The sequence below is a fragment of the Atractosteus spatula genome, chromosome 2 (genome assembly GCF_055471065.1).
Source record: "Atractosteus spatula isolate fAtrSpa1 chromosome 2, fAtrSpa1.hap1, whole genome shotgun sequence".
In the NCBI taxonomy this organism is placed as follows: Eukaryota; Metazoa; Chordata; class Actinopteri; order Semionotiformes; family Lepisosteidae; genus Atractosteus; species Atractosteus spatula.
Genome location: NC_142707.1, coordinates 2,566,390 through 2,584,035, shown reverse-complemented (window position 1 = coordinate 2,584,035; position 17,646 = coordinate 2,566,390). Strand labels below are relative to the sequence as shown.

Here is a 17,646-nt window from a genome sequence, read left to right as displayed (position 1 = left end):
ACGAGCGAGTGTTGCCAAAACGGTAACAATTAGCAAAACATTTACAGACATTTACAAAAAAACATATCATTATTGGACACTTGCAACAAGAAAAAAAACATTATTGTGTGAGAGGCTCGCTCTCGGTTTCTCAGGCTGTGACAGGAGATCAGGGCTGAGTTTCCTCTCCCAGGAGGACAGGAAGATGTTCTGATTCTGGCAGGTGTGAGAATTAGATTCCATATTTTAGGGAAGAATGTTTGTCTGATCCCAGAGTATTTCTCACAAGGCAGCTGAAAGTGCATCTCTGGCTCTGCTTCTCCCCACTGGCAGGGGGAGCATAGCCTGTCCTCTCTGGACAGCCAGGTCTGTCTGTGTCCACTGTCTATGCCCAGGCTGTGGACACTGAGCCTGTCCTCTCTGGGCATCCAGGTCTGTCTGTGTCCAGTTTCTATGCCCAGGCTGTGGACACTGAGCCTGTCCTCTCTGGACAGCCAGGTCTGCCTGTGTCCAGTCTCTGTCCAGCCAGTAATCACTGAGCCAGGTCCCTCTGTGTCTAGTTTCTGTGTCCAGGCTGTCTGTTTCTCTTTGCTGTCGTTTGCCCAGTACCGTTCCAGTTTGTATTGTGCTGGTGTGTCCTCCAGCGGGTGAGATCTTGATGTTTGATCTGTGCTGTGATGTGGTTGGCTCTGACCTGTGGCGTTTCTGCAGAGCTGTCGTGTGGCTGGCTGGTGTCTGTGTGGCTCAGTGCTGTGAGCTTCAGGACCAGCTGGCTGAGGGGGCTCAGCTCTGGGCTCAGCTCTGGGCTCAGCAGGGCCCTTTTTGGTGACAGAAGTTCTGGTCGCTGCTTTATACCAAGAGCCAGTATTTCACTGCTCTCCCTTACTCTGTTCCTCTCTCTCTCCGAGCGCTGGGGTTCCAGCGCAGATTACAGGCTGTGTAATAGCGAGTGTCAGCGAAGGGAGCAGCGGTATAATTGGTACCCTGTGCACACAGCTGTCTTACGCCATCGGCACCTGTGAGACATGATAATTCGCCCTGGAGTCAGGCTGCACTGTGTTTACTGCTCTAAACGTGTGTGTGTGTGTGCGGGCATGTGTGAGAGCCACTTCTACAGAAGCTATTTCGGGTGGAGCTGCTTGTCGTAAGAGCAGTCTGTTCATGTCAGCAGATACCATGCTGACAGGACACCCCAAAGTCACAGCAGGTCCAGAAGAAATGTAGGAGCTGATGTGAATTGGCGAGCAGCTTACAGTAGGTGTATACTCTTCAACTCTCAGCTGGAGACGCCCGCTGTGCCTGGGTTGACATGAGCCTTCATTACTCTTAAAGCGTGACCCAAAATTCAAACCGAATAACTAAAACCCCACATCTAGAAACCCCTTCAGCCCAGCGCGGGAGGGCGTCCAGAAGCCAGCGGCCGATCTCCGGATGTGGAGAAGGGCGTATTGTTGGGCGTCTTCACGTGCTGGAAACTGGGCTGCGGCCAGGGGGGTCAGAGGTCAGCCTGGGCCACAGTGGAGCCATTGATGACACAAAGGGGGCTTTCTGGGACGGCGAGGGGGTCTCCCGGCTTCCGCTGCAGCACAGAGGCGCTGCCTTTGATGTGCAGAGGGGCGCTCCGGGGGGGGCGCGCGGCCGGGCTGGGGTCCAGCCATGTGCGGAGGGCAGGGAGCCTCCGGGGGCTGGGGAATGTGGGACAGCATTGGCATGAAAGAGCAGCGCGCGAGTCAGCACTGTGGCACCGCAGCCCTCGCCCACACACACACACACACACACACACACACACACACGGGTGCTCTCTCTGTCTCACACACACACACACACACACACACACACACACACACACACACACGGGTGCTCTCTCTGTCTCACACACACACACACACACACACACACACACACACGGGTGCTCTCTCTGTCTCACACACACACACACACACACACACACACACACACACACACACGGGCGCTCTCTCTGTCACACACACACACACACACACACACACACACACACACACACACATGGACACACACACACGGGCGCTCTCTCTGTCACACACACACACACACACACACATGGACACACACACACGGGCGCTCTCTCTGTCACACACACACACACACACACACACATGGACACACACACACGGGCACTCTCTCTGTCTCACACACAGACACACACACACACACACACACACACACACACACACGGGCGCTCTCTCTGTCACACACACACACACACATGGACACACACACACACGGGCGCTCTCTCTATCTCACACACACACACACACACACACGGGTGCTCTCTCTGTCTCACACACACACACACACACACACACACACACACACACGGGTGCTCTCTCTGTCTCACACACACACACACACACACACACACACACGGGTGCTCTCTCTGTCTCACACACACACACACACACACACACGGGTGCTCTCTCTGTCTCACACACACACACACACACACACACACACACGGGTGCTCTCTCTGTCTCTCACACACACACACACACACACACACACACACACACACACAGGGGGCTCTCTCTCACACGGGTGCTCTCTGTGTCTTCGGGGGGCCGGGAAGTGAGGGAGAGAGAGAGGGGGACCTGGCCATGGTGCTCAGAACCACTCGGATCGGTCTGGCGCTGGGCAGCGCGAGCAAACGTTCTCTTTCCCCGCAGTGCCATCCCGGATAAGGCCTGGATTTCTCCAACAGGAGCTGGGGCCTGTTCCCCCTGGCAGGGGCGGGGGTCGCGCGCCAGCGCCGGCGCCAGCAGGGCCAGGAGCAGGTGTGCTGTTCCAAACCGTTTATTAAACACACACGTGAAACAAGCCGGCCGCCCGTGTTCCTCTTCCCAGCGCCCTGTCCCTGGCTGGGGGCGGAAAAACCGGTTCTGTCCCTTGTTTGCATTCCAGTAACCGCCTCTGCCTGTGCGCTCAGCCGAGCGTCATGGTGAGGGGCGCCAGGGAGATCACAGCAGGTTCACCGGCGGATGTCCGGAGACCGGGGCCCCAGGGCCGCTGTCCAGCCCGGCCAGTAACCAGTGACCGGGGCCCCAGGGGGGCTGTCCGGCCCGGTCAGTAACCAGTGACCGGGGCCCCAGGGGGGCTGTCCGGCCCGGGCCAGTGACCGGGGCCCCAGGGGGGCTGTCCGGCCTGGGCCAGTGACCGGGGCCCCAGGGGGGCTGTCCGGCCTGGGCCAGTGACCGGGGCCCCAGGGTGGCTGTCTGGCCTGTGCAGTGACCGGGGCCCCAGGGTGGCTGTCTGGCCTGTGCAGTGACCGGTGACCGGTGACCGGTGACCGGTGACCGGTGACCGGTGTCCGGCCTGGCCAGTAACCAGTGACCGGTGTCCGGCCTGGCCTGAGTCACAGAAAGGAAGTGAAACACAGGGATTTGCAGAATCTACACTTGCAGGGGCAGGATGCGTCCCCGCGCTCCGACCTTGGTCGGGATCCGAGGCGATCGTGTTTTTCCTGGCTCTTGGCTGGGGGCGTCTCCTGGCGCAGCTTGCGGTGGGGGGGGGGCAGGAGCAGGGTGTTCTGGGCTGTTGTGAAACTTTGTGTCGGCAGTGGAAGGCCTGAGTCAGCCCTGCCAGTGCTCTTATCAGCTGCGAGGGAATCTGCTGTTTCTGGGAGCCTTTATCACCACGGGCCTGCCTCCCTCTCTCCTTCCTCTGCCTCCCTCGGTCCGCTTCTCACCAAATCCCGTCTCTTTGTTGTTCATGTGAAATCAGTCTAGTCTGTCTTCATGGAGTATCGCACACCATCACCCCCCTCTTCCTCTCACTCCTGCCTTACACTCTCTCCTCTTCCTCTTCCTCTCACTCCTGCCTCACACTCTCTCCTCTTCCTCTGCCTCTCACTCTCTGGATTCCCACACCCCCTTCCTGTCCCCCAGTTCTCCAGAATAGGTCAGTTCCCACTCTTCTCTGCCCGGCGGATCGCCCATCGCCCATCGCCCATCGCCCATCGCCCATCGCCCCTGCCCCTCCAGGCAGAGTGGTTCATGGGCAGCATGGCTGTCCCCTCCAGCCTGCCCTGGCGTGGGGACGATTCTCTTCAGCCTGATTCCCCAACACCCCCATCTTCCATCACAGTAGTTTAGACCTGTTAAGTTTGAAGGTATTTAATTAGGACGCCTTAATCCTTTTAAAACAGATTCGCACCTTTGGAAGGGGGGAGGGGTGCTGGGTTTAATTATAGGAATTATAACGAGACCTTGAGGAGAGTCGTGCAAAGTGAAGTGTTGTGGTAGTCGCTACTGAAACTGCGCGAAATAGGTGATCTGAGATAATTGATCACCTGGGGAACGTTTTTCACAGCCGTTTTCGCCGGCAGTGACAAATTACTGACTCACTGGCTGCCGATTTAAGAAAGACATTTGTATATACTGTAACGCTGGAACTCTGCCAGGAACTCCTTTTGCATTTATTTTTGTTGCAATGTTTGATTAGATTTGAGGCGATTAAAAACAAGAGGAATGTCGGGGAAATGTCAGTTTAGCAGCCCATCTTTAAAGTCGTTTGTTAATTCTCCTAGATATAAATAACCGCATCTCGCAAAGATTAGATGCGACATCCCCTTAGCGCGTGTTTTTTGTAAGTTTTTGATGTTGTTATTAAAATGTTAGGCGTTTTAAGGAGTGTAGTCTTCGACGGTTTCTACTTGGATTCGGTTAAGAGTGCCAACACTACCGAGTCTTGAGCGCAGCACACGCGTTATTATTATTTTATTATTATTATTATTATTGGTGTATTTCGATGGTGGAATCGGTACAAGGTGGCAGGCAGGCGCGCGCCCCGGGCCCATCTGTTATCTCCAGCTGCGGCGCGAGGTGGTGGGGAGGTGGCGCGAGGTGGGTGGGGAGGGGGTGAATGACAATTAGGAAGGCGGGCCGCGGGGTTATGAATAATTAACGACTTCCAGCTGGTAGTACAGAGCTCATTGGTTGTTGCGTACAAGGCCGCGCCCACCCCGCCGCTTTCGGGGGGCGGGGCTTCGGAGGAGGCTTTCGGCTGCGGCGGGAAGGAGAGGCGGCTGGGAGGGGCCTGGCCCCGCCCACTCCCCCCCCCAGGAGGCCCCGCCCTCCCCTCCGCCCAGTCTCGGCCAGTGCCGAACAATGTAGCAGGCGGATAATGGGAGCAGGCACTGGCTGCGGTTCGCCCCTCTTCCCTTTTATTTCGCTTTCCAGCGTCGCCCTGATCACTCCGCCGCTCAGAGACGTGCGAGAGAGCGCAATAGGATGAAGCACCCGTCTTGTGAATGAAGTAGGTGAGCGGTTTAACTTCTGTCCACCTCCGTGCGCGCCTGTCGGTCCCGAGTCCGGGTGGGGGTTACCTGTCCCTGTGCGCTCGCCTCCTTGCGTGGCGGTCCGGCTTTCTCGCCCTGTGCTGCGGAATGAGTTCGCACTTCAGTGAAGAGGGGCTTGTGGGGTGTGCCTCGGGAGGTGAGGGTGAAGACGTGAGTGTCTCCGGCTGGAAGTTTGTGAGGGCGACCCCGAGCTGCTCTCCTCAGCCCCGACCCCGGCTCCGGGGCGCACGCAGCCGCGGAGAGACCCAAGCCGCGTCCTGCTAGCGAATACCCACAGCAGGCGGGGATTAGGGTAAAACACGACACACGGCGACGAACCCAGGCTCGCGACTGGCAGCGACTGGGTGCTTTCCAGAGCGAGCAGGCGAGTTCACACGTTGGCGTCGTCGTGCCCTCCTGCAGATCAGTGTCTTGAAGCCAGCTGTCCGGGGAACAACAGGGCTAATGACGGCGTGAATCGTGTTGATGGTGATGAGGATGATGAGGATGCGGGTGCCGTCCGGCTCTCTCGCTGTTCCGCTCTGCGCAGTGGGGACGTTTCGGTCCCGTTTCGGATTTCTGTTGTGAGGTCTCGTACTTGAGCGAGTTTTGGGGGGGGGTCTGGCGAGCGGTGCCGTGTGCGCGCTCGCGCTGAGAGGGGGACCGGGGGGGTGGGTGTGTGCGCTGGCGAGAGGGCAGGGCGAGGGTCCCAGCTGCGCGCGTCCTGGGGCAGGGGCGCGGCCGGCCGCCCGGCTCGGACATAACCTGTTCGGTTCGGATATGGGGGTCGCCGTGCGCCGTGAACGGAGAGGGCGACCCCTGCCGGGCTCCCCTGTCCACCCGCGGGGCAGGGGGGTTGTTACCCCACGAGGGTGTTGAAGAGGTGGGGGGGGGGGGTGAGATACAGGCACTCGTGGACGGTCTGCCAACTTTCATCTCTCCGGAAGCTGAGGAGCTCTGCGTGTGAGCCGTCCTGTCTCAACGTTTCAGTTTAGCATGGGCTCGCCGGCCGGCTCCAGGCCTGGGTTCACTCCCAGCTGTGGTTTTTGTTTGTGTTTTCACCAGCGCGCCCCGACGGACCTCAGTTAAAGGCGGGGTGTTCTCTGTCCGGGGGGGAAATCTGTTTCCCCTGCTTGCTGTTTCTGCTGTGGGCTGGGCTCTGTCCCGCCGGTCCAGTTCAGTCCAGCTGTGGCGCCGCTGGAGGTCCAGAGGCTCTTTCCCCCCACACAGAGGGGCGTCCCTCGTGTGAGCGCACGGGCCGGGCCGGGCCGGAGTCATGTCCCTCGAGCTCCGGCTCTCGTGTCTCGGGGTACGGGGGGCGTCAGTCCTCAAGGAGCTCCTGGGACATACGCTCCGGACATGGGAAGGGACCCAGCCAAGAGCAGCCGCTCTGCCCAGCTAGCCAAGTCGTTACTCGGACCCAGGATCTTATCCAGCTGTTTCCTGATCAGCGCCAGGGTGTCAGCTTCAGCAACAAGGCTAAGCAGCTTGTCCCCCCCTCCTACACCTCTTGGTGTAAAGCAGCGCCCCCTGTTCCCGGTTTTAAACGCTCTTCCCCGGAGTGCCCTCCTGTGTGTTCCACTGTCGGTTCTGAAGAAACCCGCTGGGTCGATTCTGCTCGATGCCCTCGAGGATCCAGCCGGGATCTGGGCTCAGGATGGGGCCGCTGGAGACGGGTGCGGAGCTGGACCCGCTGTGGTGGACTGACGGGCCCGGAGCGGATCGAGCCGCTCCGCATTGGGAGAGCAGACGGGCTGTGAGCGAGAGGGCGGCTCGGCCCGTCGAGCCCGTCTGGGTGCCGTCGGCCCGCGGATCTCGGGAAGGCCCTGGAGGAACCGCCAGCCCGTGGGTCGAGAGTCGGGAGGGATTTTCCTGGGTGCTCGGACCCTCGTCTCGCTCGCGGTCTTGGGGCCTCGGCCGGCTCGGCTGTCCGGGCCCAGAGAGATCCAGCGGGAGTCGGACCCATTTCCCTGTGCCGCAAGGAACAGAATCCCAGAGAGTTACGAGCGAGAGGGGGGCGGTGGGGGGCGTTCGGCCCATCTGGAACTGATCCGAGGGTGTTCTTGGGAGAAGTCGGGGTATCGAATCTCATGGACCCCCCAGAACGCCGGTGAGGGACCGAAGTCGAGGTGCTGAGTGTCGTGTGCACAGACGGGACCCGTGGCTGACCCTCTGGCCCAAGTCACCCAGGAGGCACACCCTGTATTGGGGTGTGGGGTCAGAGGTCGGAGGTCAGAGGGAAGGCTGGCTGCAGGGAGCAGGCGGGCTGGCCAGAGACCCTCCTGTATCTCCTTTGGGGGTGGGATGTGTGAATCTGTGCATCTGACAAGCTTCTTAAGAGCTGGGTGGGGGGGACAGATTTAAACTGGCCCAATTAAGAAAGCAACCAGTCCCATTAGGCGATTAAGAGCTCGGCGTGTAACGAAAAGCACAAGGCTGGTGGCTCTCCGGCGCTGGGCTGAGTGGATGAGTGACTTGCCTGTTCGTTAGTTAGTGGGTAGTGACTCGGCCGGCCCTGCGTGGCTGAGCTGCGTGTTGAAGGGTGAGTGAGTGGCTGCAGGGCTGGTGCGGTTTGCGCCTCTTCTGCCTGCTGGACCTGCACACGAGCTCCGAGCGAACGCCTGCTGCAGTGGTATCTATCACTTCTCATTCCTCTGCTTTCTCTTCTGCTTTTCAATCGGCCTCACGCCTCGTTTGCACAGTGCATGTTCTCTCTCTCTCTCTCTCTCTCTCACCTTCTCCTTTGTTCGTCTCTCTCTCCCTCTCCCTCGCTCTCAGAGTTACCTTTCCAAACGTGTCGAACAAGCAGGTGGAGAAGCTCCCTCCCCGTCCCCCTCGGCCGGGCCCGGAGATCACACGCTGGGCTGCAGCTCTGCTGAGTCTCCTCTCCAGAGGGACGGGCAGCTGTTCTGACTCTGGCAGGTGTGGGAAATCTCAGATTAGGTTTGTTACTTTAGGGACGAATGTTTGTCTAATCACAGAATGTTTCTTGTAGTGGGAGTGGGAGCACAGCCTGTTCTTTCTGGACAGCCAGGTCTGTCTCTGTCTGAGTCCAGGTTCTGTGTCCAGGCTGTGGACACTGAGCCTGTCCTCTCTGGACAGCCAGGTCTGTCTATGTCCAGTGTCTGTTGCCAGACGTCTCTCCGTGTCCCCCTCTTCGTTTCTTGTTGTCCTTCTCTTTCCTCTTCCCCCTCTCTCTCCCTCTGTTCTCCACTCTCCCCCTCTCCTCTGCTTCTCTCCTCTTATCTCCTGTCTCTCTCTCCCCTCTGCCTCCCTCTCTTCTCCCCTCTCTCTGCTACTCCTGTCTCTCTCTGTCTTCCCCTCTCTCTGCCTCCCTCTCTTCTCCCCTCTCTCTGCTACTCCTGTCTCTCTCTCTCTTCCCCTCTCTCTGCCTCTCTCTCTTCTCCCCTCTCTGCTACACCCATCTCTCTCTCTTCCCCTCTCTCTGCTACACCCATCTCTCTCTCTCTTCCCCTCTCTCTGCTACTCCTGTCTCTCTCTCTTCTCCCCTCTCTCTGCTACTCCCATCTCTCTCTCTTCCCCTCTCTGCCTCCCTCTCTTCTCCCCTCTCTGCTGCTACTCCCATCTCTCTCTCTTCCCCTCTCTCTGCTACTCCTGTCTCTCTCTTTCTTCCCCTCTCTCTGCCTCCCTCTCTTCTCCCCTCTCTGCTACTCCCATCTCTCTCTCTTCCCCTCTCTCTGCTACTCCTGTCTCTCTCTCTCTTCCCCTCTCTCTGCCTCCCTCTCTTCTCCCCTCTCTCTGCTACTCCCATCTCTCTCTTCTCCCCTCTCTCTGCCTCCCTCTCTTCTCCCCTCTCTCTGCTACTCCTGTCTCTCTCTCTTCTCCCCTCTCTCTGCCTCCCTCTCTTCTCCCCTCTCTCTGCTACTCCCATCTCTCTCTCTTCCCCTCTCTCTGCCTCCCTCTCTTCTTCCCTCTCTCTGCTGCTCCCTTCTCTCTCTCTTCCCCTCTCTCTGCCTCCCTCTCGTCTCCCCTCTCTCTGCCTCCCCCTCTTCTCCCCTCTCTGCTGCTACTCCCATCTCTCTCTTCCCCTCTCTCTGCCTCCCTCTCTTCTCCCCTCTCTCTGCTACTCCCATCTCTCTCTCTTCCCCTCTCTCTGCCTCCCTCTCTTCTCCCCTCTCTCTGCCTCCCTCTCTTCTCCCCTCTCTCTGCTACTCCTGTCTCTCTCTCTCTTCCCCTCTCTCTGCCTCCCTCTCTTCTTCCCTTTCTCTGCTGCTCCCTTCTCTCTCTCTTCCCCTCTCTCTTCCCCTCTCTCTGCCTCCCTCTCTTCTCCCCTCTCTCTGCTGCTCCCATCTCTCTCAGAGACTCTCAGAGACTGTAATCGCCGGCCTGGGGGCCTGTGTTGATGTTCAGGGCCCGTGTGCAGGACGCGCGGATCCTGTGTGACGGCGCTCCGCGATCAGAGGGTTCCGCTCGCCGCTGTGATTTATTTTTCAATTTAGCCTTTCTTTTTCTGTCCTCTTCAAAGAGGATTTCGTTTCATCTCGTTGGCAAGCTCCTCGCCATCGCACCAGGGGCTCCCCCCCACCACCTCCCTCGCTCCGGCACGCTCGTTAGCAGCTCCGCGCCTGTTTCAGGGGAGAAACCGCATGAATCGCTGGCTGCTGTTCCCAGCTGTAGAAAATAATCACAGTAATTAGCATACAAGCGCAGCAGCCTGTCCATGTCTGCATTGTCTGCGTCTGTGTGGCGTGGTGGGTCTCGAACACGTTCCAGCGAGTACTGAAGCGCGGGTGTCTGCTGGTCTGCTGACCCGGGCCTGTCCCCAGCAGTGTGCGCGGGAGCCTGGAGCAGCGTGGGGGGGGGGATCAGCTTCGGGGGCGTCAGCCACCCCAGGCTGTTACCCCTCCCCCCCCCCGTTCCCAGTGCTGGCGCGATCGTTTTGCACCCCTCCAGCCCTGACACGTGGGCTCCCCCGCAGCGCCCCGTTTGCACCGCTGGCCGACGTGTCGATCGCCGCGCGGCTTGGAGCTGTCGCTGCGCCACTTCGCTGCTCGGCCTGGCGTCAAGCGGGCGGCGAGCGTTACACGCCAGGCCCTGCGTTGGCGAGGCAGTGCCGGGCAGCGGGCATCCGGGGCTTGTTCCCTTATTTTGAGCACATTGGCGCAGAAGGAGGCGGCTGAAACTGTACTGAAGCCTGCAGCGCCTCGTAGCGCCCGAAGTGGACCAGACCCTTCGCCTCAGTGTCACTCCGTGCCCTGCTGCGTTCGGGCCTGCCTGCAGCCTGTGAGCAGTGGCGGCGGCCAGTGCGGGTTTTTGGGTCACCGGTGGGGGTGCAGACCAGAGACGGATTGAAGAGCCTCTCTCCTTGTGAAACGGAACAAAATTAATGAGCGGGGCGGGAGAGTGTAACTGTACATTCTTCTTATTAATGACAGAGTACGGATCGCGCTGCTCTGTGCTGCTAACAGTGCCTCTGGGGGATTCCTGGTAGCTGGGGAGAGCTGCACTTTGTACATCTCTCTGCCTGCCTGCTCTCCTCTCTCCCCCTCTCTTTCTTCTCCGGGTTTGAGCTCCACGTTCCCCCCTGTCGAGTGCTGAGTATGGAAATGAGATGCAGTGTGTTGGCAGAGGGAGGTGATGACTGTGGTGACAGAAGCATGAAAGTGCCCCCTCCAGCAAGCCTGTCAGAGCTGGCGCGCTCTGCTCTCTGGAGGTGTGTGTGTTGCTCCTCGCTGCACTCCTGCACGACACAGCACTGGAATTACTGCGGCCTCGTAATGAGGGCCTGTGTGCCCCAGCTGACAGACACACCGACCCCTGCGCAGAAACATGCGCACACACACAATCACACGGCGACGCACAGAGACACACGGAAACATGCACAGAAACACATGGCACACACAGACTCTGACATGCGCAGAGACACACTGACTCCTGCGCTAAACCTTGCACACACACACGGCAATGCACAGAGACACACTGACACCTGCACTGAAACACATGGTACACACACACTGACTCTGACATGCGCAGAGAAACACTGACACCTGCGCTGAAACATACACACACACACGCACTCTTGACAACCACACTCAGGCCAGTCTGCCTGGAGAATCAGCACCGTATTGTGTAACAGCTGATTTGTACGTGAACATGTGTTGGGGATAGGAGAGGAATTTACACAGCTGTGCGGGAGCCAGCTTAGCAACACAGCAAGAATGTGCTCAGCAGAGGGGGAGAGGAGAGAGTCAGAGCTACAGGGAGTGAGACTGACATCGACCTGCAGAGAGCTGGGCCATCAGTCCACTGTTACTGGACTCTCAGCAGGGTCTGTCCTGTGACTCCAGCCTGCAGAGAGTGGGTCAGTCAGTCCACTGTTACTGGACTCAGCAGGGTCTGTCCTGTGACTCCAGTCTGCAGAGAGTGGGTCAGTCAGTCCACTGTTACTGGACTCAGTGGGGTCTGTCCTGTGACTCCAGCCTGCAGAGAGTGGGTCAGTCAGTCCACTGTTACTGGACTCAGCGGGGTCTGTCCTGTGACTCCAGTCTGCAGAGAGTGGGTCAGTCAGTCCACTGTTACTGGACTTAGCAGGGTCTGTCCTGTGACTCCAGTCTGCAGAGAGTGGGTCAATCAGCGCACTGTTACTGGACTCTCAGCGGGGTCTCTGTCCCCAGAAAGTCTGTCTGTTACAGTAGAGGCACTCAGAGCCCATTCAGATGCCTCTTTATTAAAGTATATTATTGTCTTTCTGAACAAAAGGCTCATTTTCTTGAGTTTCTGCGTCAAGAATGTGTCAGTTATCCTCCTCTATCGGCGCAGTCCAGCGCGCTCGCTCGCTGAAGCCCAGCAGGCTGGCGCCCCGGCTCCCGTTGCACAGCTGTCCGATCCGTCCCTGCTCTTCCCGGCAGCTGCTGGCTGCTGTGTGCGGGGGGCTGGGAAAGCAGGGGGACAAGCGCTCCCGCTGTGTGACGATCTGCAGCCCTGTCTTTCCCCCCGGGGGCTGGGGATGCTGCCCTCCTGCAGCCCCACCAGAGCTGCCCGGCGCTGCGGCCCGGGACCTGCCGGCCTGCCTGGCGAGAGCTGGCGCAGGAGGTGTGAAGAGCAGGGAGTCGCCCCCCTGTGACTCCTGCTGTTCCCCATCCTGAACTCCTCTCTCCTCTGTTATTACCGCCCCTCCAGTTAATTGCAGCTCTCGTCCATCACCGTTCGGAAGGGCTGTTTTTTTCGCTTTCGCTTCTGCCTGCTCCTCTTTTTTTTTTTTTAGTTTTCAGTTTTTCCTTCAGTTGCTTTTTTTTGCTGCTTTATTCTGCTGGAAGAATTCGCTCTTCTTGCGGTCCGTTTAAATTTTTTTTTCCCTGTGAATCCCCCGCCTGCCGTCTCTCTGCTGCTATGCGGTGCGAGTCTGTCGATACACCTTTATTTACCCCCCCACCCCCCCTCTCTGTTTTCTCACCAGCAGGTCGGGGGCACCATGCCAGCTGCGGGTCTCCTGCTGCATCGGGTCGCCCTCTTGTGGTGGCCCCCAGTACTGCAACTGCAACTACAGCTGCTGCTGCTGATCCCTCAGCCCTCCAGCCTTGCGTCGCCCAGGGCCGAACCCCCATCGGCCACCCCGGACCCCGCCTCCGGCTCGGCCGTCTTCCAGTCGCCCGGTGAAACCCCCCTGAACCACCTGCTTCTGGATGACTCTTCCGGGCAGCTGTACGTGGGCGCGGTGAACGCGCTGTTCCACCTCTCCCCCAACCTCACCCTGCTCTCCTGGGGTAGGACCGGGCCCAAGCTGGACAGCCTGGACTGCCTGCCCCCTATCGACGCCGCCTCCTGCCCCCAGGCCCGGGAGACGGACAACACCAACCAGCTGCTGCTGGCGGAGGGGGCGCGCAGGCCGGGGCAGCGGCGCCTGATCGTGTGCGGGACGGCCCTGCAGGGCATCTGCGAGAAGCGCAGCCTGGAGAACGTGTCGCAGGTCCTGTACCGGACCGAGGTCCCTGTGGAGAACCAGTACGTGGCGGCGAACGACCCCCAGGTGGCGACGGTGGGGGTGGTGGTAGAGCAGCCGGGCGAGGCCGGCCGGGAGGGGGCGCTGTTCCTGCTGGTGGGCCGCGGCTACACCAGCAAGGGCCCGGGCATCATCCCGCCCATCACCGTGCGCCGTCTGGAGAGGACGCCCCTGGCGCCGGCCTTCTCCCACGAGGAGCTGGGCAAGCTGGTGGTGGGCAGCTACTCGGAGTACAACAACCGCTTCGTGGCCGCGCTGCGCCACGCCGGCCACGTCTACTTCCTGCTGTGGCGGCGCAACGTGCACGGCCGGCGGGAGTACCGCACCTACGTCTCGCGCCTCTGCGCCCGCGACGCCAGCTTCTACTCCTACGTGGAGGTGCCCCTGTCCTGCGGGGGGCCGGAGTTCCGGCGGGCGCGGGCGGCCTCCCTGCTGGCCGCCCGCCAGGACGCCCCCGCGCTGTTCGTGGTGATGGCGGACGAGCGGAGCCCGCCCCGCACGGCGCTGTGCGCCTTCCCGCTGCTGGAACTGGACCGGGCGCTGCAGCGGGCCCAGCACGTGTGCTACACGCAGGAGGGCTTCGGGCCGCAGGGGCAGCGGGAGGCCTACATCGAGTACGGAGTGAAGTCGGACTGCCTGCGTCTGCCTCAGGTACCGGACTGGGCTGTGGGCTGACACTGGAATTAACCGGGCTGGGTTATACTGTACCGGACTGGGTTGTGCTGGATTAGGAGGGAATTCATCAGGCTATAATATGTTGTACTGGACTGGGCTGTTGATATTAGATGGGAATTAACCAGGCTTTATTATGTTGTACTGGACTGGGCTGTGTGGGATAATAGGGATAATACAGCCTGGTTAGTTTGTGTATCGTGTTGGACTGGGCTGTGTGGGATTTGATGGGTACTAACCATGCTGTATGCTGCACCAGGCAGGACCTGGTACTATACTGTACAGTTGCACTCGACTTTATAAGCCTGGTCTGAAATCTGCAGTGGACTGGCCAAACTGTACTCTGTTGTGGCACGCCAAGGAGCCGGCCTGGACTGTACTGTGTTAGACTGGTATTCAGTGCTTCTGGTATTGTAAGATTGTAGCATGCTGGGCCAGTGTAATGCACCTATGTCATATTTGTAAGTGTGTAAGTGTGTGTAAGATCTACCTCTTAGTCCCCTCAGCCCCATCAATGGGCGTGCAGTGTGTGTCAGTGTGCCGGTAAGACTGGGTGCTTGTGTGTGTGTGTCCATGTGAGCACAGCTGTGCATGTATTCCAGTACTGTGAGGTCTGGGCTGAGAGAAGTGCCCTCATGGAGATTGTGCGTCCTGGGAATCAGATTCTCTGAGGACTAGTGAGGAGCTCGTTCTCACAGTTTGCTCAGGCTGCAGAGGAGACATCAGACATCCCTTGCGGACAGTCAGTCTCTCCCCCGCATGTAGGCGCAGTACGGCGCTCTGGTGTCAAGCTGTTCAGAGCTTCAGATTGCACACGAGAGACCTTCCCTCAAGCCCCTGTGAGTTGCCCCTGCTTTACTGCCTGCACGGCGGCCCGCGGGGAGAGGGAGAGCTGGTCCCCTCCAGGCCAGGCAGTGGGAACACGGGGCTGGCGCAGTGCACCTTGTGATGAGCCAGGTTTGTTATCATCAGGAATAAACAGGACCGACAGACGTTAGTGCTCGTCTGGGGTCCTGCTTGTACTTGCCTGCAGGATCGTCCAGCGTTAAGCAGCCAGGACAGGGTCTTATTTCGATCCCTTCCGTCCGCTGTAGCGGCGTCTTCGATAAACCTTCACATGCGGGAGTGATTAACCTGAACAGGGAGGCGTGGAGATGGGAATAAAACCTCCGCTCTGAGCTCAGCAAGGATGAAGGTGGGCAACAGCTGCCTGCGCTCCGGCCCCTGCGGAGCTGCTTGACCGGACAGGCGATGACGGAACAGCTCTGCACAACACGATCTCACTCCGAGACCGGAAAGCCCAGCGCGCGGGATTGGCAGGGACTGCTGACAAACCCCCAGTGACAGACAGCGAGCAGATACTGTAACACTGCGAAACCTGTGCTCAGCAGCACTCCAGACACGCAAAGTGTCTTGACACACTCGCAAGCCAGTGGGGTGTGAAGTGGTGTACATCATCTGTCCTCTCCCCTACACTAGTGCAGGTGTGTGTGTGTGTGTGTGTGTGTTGAAGTCCTGGTATTAATGACTCAGGAGACAGCGGAATAATCCACAGTAATCCTGCAGCTGTCAGATCTCTGACCTGCATCTGCACACAAACACACAGCTCAGTGCTCTGAGGGACACGCCTGCTCTCACACACACACACACACACACACACACACACACACTGTACTGTAATTCCACCCCTCTCTGAAGTCTCCCACAAAGGCACCTTCACTTTCAGTGTCGTTTTGCTTTGATTTTTTCCAAAGAAAACCTGTCAGGATCCTGTTGCACAGCAGTTGGATACCCTCCAGGTTTTCTCAGTTGCCCTGTCAGTCATTTAGAAGCCACATAAGGCTGTGGGTGTTCCGGCCCCCCTCATGTAAGTGCGCAGGTGCTGACGGACCTGTGGGTTTCAGCAGCATGTACTAACCCCTGGGGAGCGGATCAGACTGCTCTCCAGTGGGAGCCTGACCCGGTGTCCCCTGTTGAATTCCCTCAGGACCATTGCCAAGCCACAGAGAGCGCTTTCTTCTCCTTTTCTGCCGGGGAATTCTGCTGTGCCTCCTCAGCTTTCTCCTTCCTCCTCTTTGTCCCGTCTGGTCTTTCCCTGTGCTGCTCCCAGTCTTCTCTCCCACTGCCCTGTGTGTCTCTTCCTCTCCGCTCTCCTCCTTTCCGCGTGTAAAGAACTCAAACACGGGCTTTTGTCTCCCCCTGGTGGGCAAAGTGTATCACCGCCTTCCCCCCCCAGCGAGAGGCAGGACATCTCAGCTTGTGCATTGCAGGTTTTCGTACTAGTACTAGCTGAGCTCTCAGTTGTACAGCAAGACTTTAAAGGCTATTTTTTTTATTTTAATTTGCTGTTTTCTCAACTTTTTTAAAAAAAGCTTTGTTCCTCTTCTCCCAGGACTCTGTGCAGAAGTACCCCTGTGGTGGAGAGCACACCCCCAGCCCGATCGCCAGCACCCAGCCCCTTGAGGTCACGCCCATTATTGCCATGGACACGCTGCTCTCTGCTGTCACCACGACAACAGAATCGGGACATACCATTGTCCTGCTGGGGGACAGTCAGGGGAGACTCCACAAGGTATAGGTGCAGCCTCCTACCTCCCTTCTGCTTGCAGTGTGCTCTTCCAGATTGCTTCTTTATTGTAATTATGGTAAGACAACAGACTATTAACTGTTAATTGCTCTTCCTCCTCTTCCACCTCCCTCTTTACCCCGTCTCTCTCTCACCGTCTCTGCCATGTGATCCCATCTGTTTCTGCCTCCATGATTTACCCCTTACCTTGCCCCTTGGCCTGTCCCTCCCTCTCCCTCTCTCTGTGCACAGGTGCTGGTTCAGTCAGGCGTGGGGCAGGTATATGAAACGGTCCAGGTGGACCCGGGCTCCGCGGTCAGCGCTGACCTTCTGCTGGACGGCGAGAGGGAGAACGTCTACGTCATGACTAGGGCCAGGGTACGTGTGCCGTGTGTACGCAGCACGTCACGGGAGCTGTCGGTGAGAGTTCTGTGTGCTGGTGTGACGGCGCCCCTGTTCTCGATCCGTCTCCTGCACAGATGTGAAGATGGTGCACTCTTTAGTTCCCTGTAGGTGTTATAAGCGATTGGTGGAGCTATTATAGGTGCTGTTACACTCTCTGCTACGTCTGCTTTAAATGCTGTAACAGTAAGGGATGCTTACAAGGTTAAACAGATATTTACCCTGAATCCCCGCAGTTAAAGACTGTTACCCAGCATTCGATGGTTCAACTGCTTCCGATCCTGTAGTATGAGGGATGGGCATCCCTAGTACGTGAGTGTTGGGGTCCTGCAGCTTTTTTACCTGGTTAAGACGTGGAACACAGCTGAGCTGACTTCCTGTCCACTTAATTGCCTTGATTAGGTCATTAAGTTATTGGGGTGGAGTAATGGAGTCCCGGCTCTGCCCTGCCCTGTATGGTGTTGCCTGTCCGCGGTGTGGCGGTGTCTCTCTGTCCTGTCCCGCTCTCAGGGGCGCACGGCTGACCCTCTCCCTCCGTCCCCAGGTCACGAAGGTGCCGGTGTCCCAGTGCGGGCGGCACACAGACTGCCGGTCCTGTCTCTCCGCCAGGGACCCCTACTGCGGCTGGTGTGTGCTGGAGGGCAGGTAACCGAGCAGAGGCGGGTGGGTGGAGTGACCACGCTGACCGATAGGCGGGCAGGGCAGGGGGCTTCGCACACTCGTTCGGCACGTTCAAGCAGGGAGCTGCGTCAGCAT

The 17,646-nt window shown here is 58.6% G+C and overlaps 1 protein-coding gene across 2 annotated transcripts in view; it reads left to right on the top strand.

The window, feature by feature from the left end:
* Positions 1-17,646, top strand: part of plxnb3 (plexin B3) — a 47,757-nt gene that overhangs the window by 11,332 nt on the left and 18,779 nt on the right. The window contains exons 1-5 of one of the 2 annotated variants that reach the window (XM_088933912.1): positions 5,198-5,268; positions 12,708-13,901; positions 16,315-16,494; positions 16,741-16,866; positions 17,435-17,535. In XM_088933912.1, the coding sequence (XP_088790038.1) occupies positions 12,723-13,901; positions 16,315-16,494; positions 16,741-16,866; positions 17,435-17,535 (1,586 nt within the window). In that variant the 5' untranslated portion in view covers positions 5,198-5,268; positions 12,708-12,722. Of the gene's footprint in view, positions 1-5,197; positions 5,269-12,707; positions 13,902-16,314; positions 16,495-16,740; positions 16,867-17,434; positions 17,536-17,646 lie in introns of those variants that run through there. The other variant, XM_088933903.1, reaches the window with a different exon arrangement.